The sequence below is a fragment of the Triticum dicoccoides genome, chromosome 5B (assembly GCF_002162155.2).
Source record: "Triticum dicoccoides isolate Atlit2015 ecotype Zavitan chromosome 5B, WEW_v2.0, whole genome shotgun sequence".
Taxonomy (NCBI): domain Eukaryota; kingdom Viridiplantae; phylum Streptophyta; class Magnoliopsida; order Poales; family Poaceae; genus Triticum; species Triticum dicoccoides.
In genome coordinates, this window is record NC_041389.1 from 154,826,737 (window position 1) to 154,837,199 (window position 10,463).

At 46.0% G+C, this 10,463-nt stretch overlaps 1 protein-coding gene across 1 annotated transcript; it reads right to left on the reverse strand.

Annotated features, from left to right (window-relative positions):
• Positions 1–252: 252 nt before the first annotated feature.
• LOC119309261 (indole-3-pyruvate monooxygenase YUCCA1-like) lies at positions 253–8,941 on the reverse strand. The gene is made up of 6 exons (XM_037585294.1): positions 8,931–8,941; positions 8,303–8,449; positions 7,549–8,173; positions 5,495–5,743; positions 4,633–4,755; positions 253–628 (listed from the first exon to the last, which is right to left on the reverse strand). The coding sequence occupies exons 1-6, from the start codon at positions 8,939–8,941 to the stop codon at positions 422–424; spliced, it is 1,362 nt and encodes a 453-aa protein (XP_037441191.1). The 3' UTR covers positions 253–421.
• Positions 8,942–10,463: the final 1,522 nt, after the last annotated feature.

Sequence of the window (10,463 nt, forward strand, 5' to 3'; positions counted from 1 at the left end):
TGGCCAGGTCCAATCGTGTATTGGACAGGCGTGGTCAGTTGGTACTATGGCCTGGTGCTTGGTAGTCGAGGCCGTGACAAAACTCCCACTACATGGATTTCTCAAAAAAAAAAAACTCCCACTACAGAGATATAGCACAAATTCCGCTCAAAAAAAAAAAGAAAAGGATATAGCATAAATGCAATCCACAAGAAAGCACAAATGCACAATACTCCTACCGCATGGCTGCACCTGCCACCTTGCATCTCACTGATTATTCCATACATATATCTGTACTATAATGTAGTAACTCTATATCAACCCATTAGACGGCTGGAGGTACATATATACACACACGTTCCGACTAACGCGCACACATTACTCGAAAATGAAACAGTTCAACCGATGAAACTAGCGTAAGAGCATCGGCCTTGGCTAGGTTTCAAGCATTATTGTGAGCAGTGATATTCCTGGCGAGGGCCTCGGTCCACTGGTCTGCGATGTCAGCGGCGATTCTGGAGGCATCATAGGAGGAACCCATGAGACCCCTCCTTGTGAAGCCCGTGGCATAGAGGCCGTTCTTGCCTCGCCAGCTGTGCGGGAATGCCATCCTGGGGAACCCATCACTCTGGCTGAAAAATTCGTCCTCCTGAAATATGCATGTGACTATTTATTATATTCAAAGGGAATAGGTATTCTTGGTTTGGTTTAGTTCTTTTGTACACAGGCTGGCTAAGCGATCTGGACCAAATACTTGTATGTTGATGGGCGTTTTATGGGCTTTCATAGAGAAAATGAAAAATAATTAGGTCAAAATAAATCTAAGAATTGAACACAAGACCTTCGCCTGAATCTTCGATGTAACAACCAACGACCTATGCGCCATTCGCATTTATTAATCCCAACTAGCTCTTTTTTTAACACAGTACAGATGCAAGCGCATACACTCATCCCTATGAACGCACGCACGCACACCATATCCCTATGAGCATCTCTGAGAGACTGAGCCAGGTTTGTTCGCAATCCCAACTCGCTCTAAATATACGAGTGACGGTCCTCATCTTTAGGGCGAGCTAATTAAGTGAATGAGCTAATTAAAGGATTGTGAGCTTAAATAAAATATTTAAACAGATGTGGCTAATTGAAGAAAGGAATAACTAAAAGAAAATATTGTGGTCTTAATAAATTAAATATTCAAACAGATGAGCCTAATTAAAGAAAAGGACTTAAGGTAAAAAGGTAGGATAATTAAAAGGAAGGATCTATAGGCTTCAATGTGTTTGGGGCTACTAAACTAGAAAAGGAAGAATTTAATTCGCGACTAAAACGGGTGAAGACGTCATTGTAATTAAAGGAAGAATTATACTTAAACGGAATCAGTGGGAGATTATGCTCGGCAAAGAAAATACGAATACAACTAAATTGCATTGTATTTTTTATGTTCATTTTGTAGAAAGATGTTGTGTTGCAGCATGTTCTTCATAGTGAATACGGTGCCGTAGGACATTATGCTTGCACAAAACATCAGTTTTTTCCGTTGCAATGCACGGGCATATGTGCTAGTATTTAGCATAAACAAATATGCTGATGTACTCCCATCAACATACAAGTACTTGGTCATCATAATTATTAGTCACCCAATCTGATCTGGTGGGCCAATCAAAGGTGCCCGCAGCCCATCATGAAATATGGCGGGCCAATGAAAAGACTTGTGCAGAATCTAATGTGGAAAACCATCCATTACACACATTGCTCATTAGAAGAACTCAACATAGACTCTACAACGTCAAATCAAATCTGGTGAGGCAGATGGGATGCATCAAGCAAGTCGTCCAGATGGGCCACCCTACAAAAGGTAGAGTGGGCAATGGGTGTGGTAGCAAGCAGTGGCGGACCCACCATTGGGGCGAGCTGGGGCGGCCGCCCCGGGTCGCCGGCAACGAAGTATCGAACCCCACGTATGTATCTTTCCTTCGGTAGGCATCAGAACACAAAATGCCAGCGGCGGCGGTGGCGCTGTTTATCTGTTTCTGTGTGACTGCATCGAAGGGTTAAGGGAGAAAGAGATTTGGGTTGGTCCGCTGGTGGACTGGGCTACGTTTTATAGTTACTACAGCCCGCTAGTGCCCAATCGATCTGCACTGCAGTAGATGAACGACAGAGAAGGAAATTCCCAATTCCGATAGGAAATCGCTTCCGGGCATTCCCCTCGACCTAGCCAGACCCAACAGTTCCCCAATCAATTTTGTAGATCTCGTTTGGAAATTAAAATGGGATCATATTGTGGCATAAGTGAGGATTTCAAGCAACAAGAGTCCATGTTAGCAGTTTACTAGTTTTTAAAATCTTTTTATTCTTTTGTTGTTGAATGCTACTTCCTCCATTCATAAATATAAGTCTTTTTTAGAGATTTCAATACGAAATACATACGGACATATATGGATATATTTCCAAATGTGGATTCACTTATTTTGCTTCATATGTAGTCCGCATAGGAATCTCTAAAAACACTTATATTTAGGAACGAAGTGAGTATGAGTTTAGGTTGAATAGAGTTGTATTTGTGCCGAAAAAAATTAGACGTTAAATGTTCGGCCCAGCTAACTTTAATTTTTGGGTCCGCCACTGGTAGCAAGCACTGTTGCCATGCACATGATGATCACCAAAGATGCATGGCCCTCACCGCATCATTATGGGCCGGCATGTGCATCACACCTAACTCCAAGGAAGATCTCAACAAGAAAAACCTAACTCAAATGGAGGAAGGAAAAAACGAGCAAGATCTCCGTCCCTTTTGGCAAGACTTTATCCTCCCTTTCCCAACAGTGAGGGCTGCGGTCTCCTTTGCATGGAGACACATCTACAGTTGCTAAGACGATTCCTTAACTGCCAATCATTTGATCATTGTCCTGTACTCCTGTTTTTGTAGCATGGAACCATACCTCAATGATTGATGTGCGACAGTGCGAGTAGAACACAACACCAAAATAGCATCGGTTTACTATATATTCAGTGTTATTAGGAAACGTGATATACACATGTTTCATATAGATTCCTTTCGGTTTCAATAATATTGTTTACTCATGTTTCCCTATGGCATCTGTCCTTGTTGCATGGACCAAACGCCCGAGCATGGGCTCCACTAGCTGGACCAGCTCACTGTGCAGCAACAACAGCAAGAATACAACTAAAAAAGAAAGAAATACACGCACGCATGAGATCAAGATCGACTTGACAGGAACATGCAAACAAAGAGCCCCCTATATGCATATTCTCGATCACTAGCTAGGACAGCTAGTTTGCAAGATGAAAAGATTGCTTAACATGACATGGACATATAGTAGCTAACAAATATGTGTCCAAGTCTACACTAGACGCCATGATCGATGCAACTACGCAAGAAAGGGTACAAGGAAATCAAGTACATGCTTGTAGCTATCACATCGATCACATACAATGATACAAACACACACCGAGCTACACAGGACTTCTATATATGTGAAGTACACACGCTGCCCAAATCGACAACTCGTTGATTTTATCTTTTATGAAAATTGCACGCAAAATTTATAGAACGAGCGCATAGCATAGTTCACGCATGTCTGTCAATCAATATTGTCAATTTTTGGATGAGTTTCTGTGTCCCGATCGCCCTTTTGTTGGCATCATTGTCACTGCCCATGCCTTCCTATCTAAATCTAATACCTCCATCGAACTGACAAGGACTATACACACGCCTCCGTTCCAAAATTGATAACCTCCCAGAAAGTGTGCAGCTAGACTTCTACAATTATTTCGCTCGCAAAAATAAATAAAAAAGATTTCTACAACTATTTAATCACTACTCGCTTCATCTCATAATATAAGACGTTATTACAACCAATATGCAATACTATACACATGGTATATCATGATTAGTTAAATCATTCGTTAGATTAGTTATAAAAAAATTCCACAATTGAAGACGACTATTGTTAAGTGTACGCCTGGGTTGTGCAGTTTGGGACATACTTCCTTCTTTTCATAATTCTTGTCCTGGTTTTAAGTTAACTTTGGACTAAAATCACGACAGGATTTATGAAACGGGGAGAAGGGATTAGGGAGCAGTGCACGTACATACTCCCTCCGTTTCTAAATATAAGTCTTTTTAGAGATTCCAATAAGAGACTACATACGGAGCAAAATGAGTGAACCTACACTCTAAACTATGTCTATATACATCCGTATGTAGTATATAGTGAAATCTCTAGAAAGACTTATATTTAGGAACGAAGGAAGTATAGCGCATGCATGGGTCGTTTTTCATGCATGACACAATCGGCGGAAGTTTCTAATTAATGTTCTGTATAAGCATCTTTTCCCGAGGTTAGAAAAAAAGAAGCAACATAGTACTTCCTCCGTTCCTAAATAAAAGTTTTTCTAGAGATTCCACTATGAACTTCATACGGAGCAAAATGAGTGAATGTACACTCTAAAATATGTCTATATACATTCGTATGTAGTTTGTAGTGGAATCTCTAAAAAGACTCACATTTAGGAACGGGAGGGAGTATTTTCCTGCATACTCTTGATCGTTGCATGGATGACTTACGACAGTATGCATGATGCTAATAAGTACTAGGAGTATACATACACGTTCGCGTATGTACGTACCTTGAGCCATGATGGCACGTTGCTTTTGTACCCGGTGGCGAGGATGACAGCATCGAAGTCCTCCTTACGTCCGTCGGCAAATTCAACACCGCTCTCGGTGAAGCGGTTTATTGCGGGGACCACCTGCGGAGAATCCCTCTTAGATTCACTTGGACACATCATCAAGTAAATGCAGTACTACACTGGGCACACACGTACTACTAGAAACAAGTTGCTATAGCTAGTAGTCCTAACGGAGGGAGTAGATATTTTGCACTAAAAGTTTTCTTTTAACTTTTGTACTTACTCCCCCATTTCAATGAATAAGACGCAAAAAAAGACACATGCGCATATCAAAATTTAACTTTGACACTAAATTAGACCAATCAAATATGGACGACATGTCATAAAAATTATGCCGTTGCATTTGTATTGAAAAGAATTTTTTAGTGGTATAATTTTTAAATCACATAAATCTATATTTTCTCATCTAATTTATGGTCAAATTTTAATTGTGGGAAATGTGCTTGTCTTCTTCATTAGTTGGATGCTGCAATCCTAATACCCCATTAATTGAAAAAAGTACTTTATGTTCTTTTTACAACATATTCAATTAAGTTGCTGATATTGTTTTCCGTCAGATTGATGCAATGCTCTTTCACTTTAGTACTCCTTCCGTTTCAGTTTACAAGTCCTGTGCGTATACCTAAGTTGCCAATTTTATCATCCTAATATAAAATATATAACACAAAAAAATATACCGTTTGAAAAATATACCGTCTGATACTAGTGTATACCTAGGTTTATACCGTTGGTCATATATGAGACGGAGGGAGTAGTGAAGTATTAAGCATATCCAACAAAGGGGGATGTGATATTTTACCTTTATTTCACCATCCCTGATCTTTTTCAAAGCTCCAATGTCGAGCACTGGTGTTTTCCCGGTTGATTTCTTGATTTGGAGCGGACCAATCTTAGGTCGTTGAAGCCCGTATTTTTCAGTGTCACCAAGTATCAACCTTGAGAAGAAGAGGAACAAGGCATCAACCCATTTCATGGGAAACCACTTGAGAAGGAATACTGATAGGCCAAATGTTGAGATGCCTAGTATATCCCTAGGCAACACATGAAGCTACAAATTTACAAAAATAATAGCATGAGAGAGATATGCAAGTTTAGTCAAACTATAAACCTGCATGATGTAAAGAAATGCAGTTAATAGGTAAATGCTATAAATAGCTTAATACAATAGTTAAATCCTTTTATGCGAAAAGATGAAATAAATCGAGTAGTTTGTAGTTGTAACTATCTTTGGGTTTTCTTGACATCTCCGTTGCCTAATGTGGGTACAACTGTTGAATGTTCTCACCAAATTCTGCAATGTTTTCTTTTGACATACATTTTTTTATCGTGAATTGACATAGATTTTGATACTGCACTTATGAAATAACACAACACATAATTATTGAAATTTCCCCTGTTACTCTTAGTGTTGCGCGATCCTTGTCCAAATAGAAAACAACAGCATGCAATGACCCTTTTTGGATTTCTTTTCCCCCTGCAAGTATCACATCGTTTTCTATAGAAGTCCTATGTTCCAAGTAATATTTTCTTTTCTTCTCGGCCATTTGAGATTTATGATATACGTTCGACATTTATGATATTTTTTTTTGAAACAAGGCAAAAGACTTGCCACTTTCATTAATTAAGGAGAAGGTTTAGACAAGAGCCGCAGAGCGACAATAAAGAAAGATTACTCTCGCGACATAAGCTCACTCAGGTGGTTGGCTCCCGCCAACGCCCAAAGATGGGCCTCCTCTTTGATCTTGGCAACAATAATGGTGGTCGGTGAAGCCGTGTTGCGAAAGACTCTTGCGTTCCGCTCCTTCCACATTTCCCACATGACAAGCATCAGAACAGAGGCAGTGGCTTTCTTGATGTGCCCTCCAGAGTTTATCGTCTTAAGCCACCAATCTTGAACCGTGTCTTCATGGCGCCAAATCAGCGGCGAATGGTCCTGCATGCCGAGCCAGGCGACCACCGCATGCCAGACACGGGTAGTGAACCTACACTGAAAGAGGAGATGGGAGGCGGACTCTTGGACTTGTTTGCATAGGGGACAAAGTCCACAGTTTGGCCATCCTCGCCGTTGTAGTCGATCCGCCGTCCACACACGGTTTTGGATGATAAGCCATGTGAAGACCTTGCATTTTGGGGGAGCCCAACTCTTCCAGATTGTGGGAGTAGTTGGGCTGAAAACTAGGCCCTCGAATTGTGCCATGTACGCTGTAGCCGTCGAATATTCATCACTGAAGTGAATTTCCAGGAATTTTCATAAAGGGATCTTTATCGACTCAAACAGCAAATCGAGACTATACAACAACAACTGCATAAAACCCGACCTTTTTTTTCTGCTGCATGCAACGTCATTTTTATGCTGTCGCTGTTGATTTTGATTTTGCATAGTATTATTGTGTACACGCCTGCTGGAAGTCATGTAAAAAAAGACTTCTGCTGGAAGTGGCAAGAATCTATCGAGGACTGTGAAAAAAAGGGGAACACGCGGCACTATGAAATTGACCGCCCAAGAGTACTCGCACAAACAGTGACAGCCTGAAATACGAATTCTCTGCTGCAGCCTAAAATTGTGGAGAGACTACTAAATTAAATTTTAGTAATCTAAACGCTTTTATATTTATTTAAAAGAACTATGTAATTTGAACTGTGCAGTAGCCCACTTGTTGGTTCTCATTTTTTGATCCCAAAAAGAAAAAATGAGATACATCAAATTGTAGTTACTATGTTGTCGTACAATTTTGATTATCATCGATCTAAATTCGGCTGTACAAGGTAATGCACGAGTGGTATTTTTTCTCCCCCTAGGTGAACAATTGTTTTTCTGAGTGCAAATGTGTACGAGTAAATAAAAGCTTGTACCTTGTCCCTGACAACCATGGATGCCTTTGCGCCATTGTCGCAGAGGTCGAGGCTGACCTCCATGCCGGAGTTACCGCAGCCGACAACGAGCACCTTCTTTCCGGCGAACTCGTCCCCTCTCTTGTAGGTGCTCGTGTGCATCACCGTGCCGCGGTAGACGTCCATACCCTCCACACCGCCAGGCCACACAGGCTCCGCATTCTCGCCGGTGGCCACCACGAGCCAGCGAGACATGAACTCCGTCGCCATCGTTGTCATAGCGTCTTTGCCGACGACTTCGACGGTGACCCTCCAGAAGCCGATGGCGGCGTCGTAGGCGGCGGCCCGGACGCGCGCGCCGAGGAGCGGCTCGACAGCGAAGGCGCGCGCGTACTCGTCAAGGTAGGCGACGAACTGGTCCCTTGTCGGATACGGCAGCGTGCCGGGCGGGAAAGGCGCAAGGGGGAGCTCGCAGAAGCAGCGCGGCAGGTGAAGCCGCATCCGCTCGTACGTGCGGTGCCGCCATGACGCCGCCACGCAGGCGTCCCGCTCCAGCACCAGCGACGGCACCCCGCGAACCTTGAGGCAGGCCGCCGTCGCCCGCCCGGACGGCCCCGCGCCGACGATCACCGGCCCCGGTGTTAGACTGTATTTACATATAGCTTCTGTATATGTCTTGTATATTGTATCGTACATCTTGGTGTACCCCTTATATATATGAGATAGCCACACCCTTAACGAGTGTCGTGCAGTTTCCCAAAACCCTAAGTCTTACATGGTATCAACCCTAACCGGTTCTATGTCTTCCGCTGCCGCCGCCGCCGCCGCCGCCTCCGCCACCGCGATCGCGCCCAACTCCGTCGCCGCCGTCGCGCCGGCTTCTGTCACGGCGCCTGCGTCGCCGTTCCTCTCCTCGCGTCCCCTGGTTTCGGTCCACACCGGCCAATCTTCAATGGTAGGCGCCTCCTCGGATCAGCCACCGCCAGTCGTCACCGGCCGCGCCTCCGCCGGCCCCGGGGGATCCTTCGTACACCGGTCCGTGGATGGGATCGGCCACCTACGGCCCCCACGGGGCTGCTCCACTCCCGCCCGCAGGCCCCTACGGGGCGGCGCCCGTCCCCGCTGGATCGGCAGCCTACGGCCCGTATGGGGCTGCTCCACTCCCGCCCGCAGGCCCCTACGGGGCGGCGCCCGTCCCTGCCGGATCGGCGGCCTATGGCCCCTACGGGGCCGCTACTTCATCAACGGGCCACTACGGAGCGCCGCCCTACGCGCCCGCCGCGGCTGCGTCTCCTGCCGCTATTGCAGCGGCGCCCTACGCGCCCTACGCGCCTTCACCTGTCGCCGCGAACGCTGGGTCGGACAGGGCCCCGCCGCCGCCATTGCCCTACGGCGGCTACTACCCTCCGGCCATGGCTGCATCTGGTGGATCATCTCACATGACCTACTACACGGCGCCTCCTCCTGCTGATCATGCCGTGGCCAGCACGCCGTTCTACTTCGCGCATCTGATCCCAGTGAAGCTGACGACGGACAATTATCTGTCATGGCGTGCACAGGTGCTGCCACTTCTCCGCAGTCGCTATCTGAAGGGCTACGTCGACGGTTCCTTGCCGTGTCCTCCACCACATCACCCGGCATACCATGCGTGGGTGGCTCAGGATCAGGCAATACTTTCGGCGATCCAGTCGTCGCTCACCGAGGCGGTGTCCTCCTTGGTTCTCTTCACTGCCACGTCCCAGGAGGCGTGGTCTGCCCTTCACACTAGCTTTGCATCTCAGCAGCAGGCTCGTGCTCACACTCTTCGTACGGAACTGGGAGAGACCAAGCTTCTTGACCTCAGCATTACCGACTACTTCGGCAAGATGACGCGTCTCGCAGACACTCTGGCCTCCATTGGTCAACCGCTTCGCAAAGAGGACTTCACCACCTTCGTCATGAACGGTCTGGATGACGACTATGATAACCTTGCTGAGAACATCAATGGCCGTGATACTCCACTGAAACCCCATGAGCTCTACGCCCTCCTCCTTGCCACGGAACAGCGCATCAAGTCCTGCCGTACCAATCCAAGTTTCATGGCTGCCAACGCTGCCACTCGTGGAAAAGGGAAGCCCTTCAAGTCAACTGCATCGGGCAAAACAGCACCATTGACTTTGCAGGCTCCGCGGTCGCCTGCCGCAGCCCCTTTCCCCACGACCGGGGGTGGTCGTTCGTGTGCCTGCTGCCCTTCTTGTGGCGTTCAGCTCCCTTGTCAACTGTGCAACATCCCAGGTCATGTTGCTTCCCGCTGTCATCGCCGCTTCAAGCAGGACTTCCTCGGCGTCGGCAACAATGGCAAAGGCAACGAGAAACAAGCTGCCTTGGCCACTCATGAGCCTGCTCATCAAGCAGGCCACACTACATCATATCCCATTGATCCAACATGGTATATGGACACAGGCGCTACGAATCATTTGACAGGCGAGATGGGCAAACTCTCAGTTCAGAAGCCATACCGTGGTAATGATCAGGTTCACACCGCCAGTTGAGCAGGTATGCACATATCACATGTTGGTCAGGCCTCTCTTTTAACTCATAAACAGAAATCTCTCCATCTTCGTAATGTCCTTAGAGTTCCTTCTGCTACTCGTAGCCTATTGTCTGTTCCTCAGCTTACTCGTGATAACAATGTTTTCACTGAGTTTCATCCTTTTTATTTTTTTATCAAGGATCGGGCCACGAGGGACGTTCTGCTTAGAGGTCGCCTGCGTGATGGATTATATGCACTTGATCTGCCTTCTGCCCCTCGAGCACTCACTGGTGTCCGTGTGTCGCCTACTCATTGGCATGCACGGCTCGGCCATCCTGCCACTCCCATAGTTCGTAGTGTTCTTCATCGTCATAGTCTTCCCGTTGTGTCCAATAAAGATGTTGCCACAGTCTGTGATGCCTGT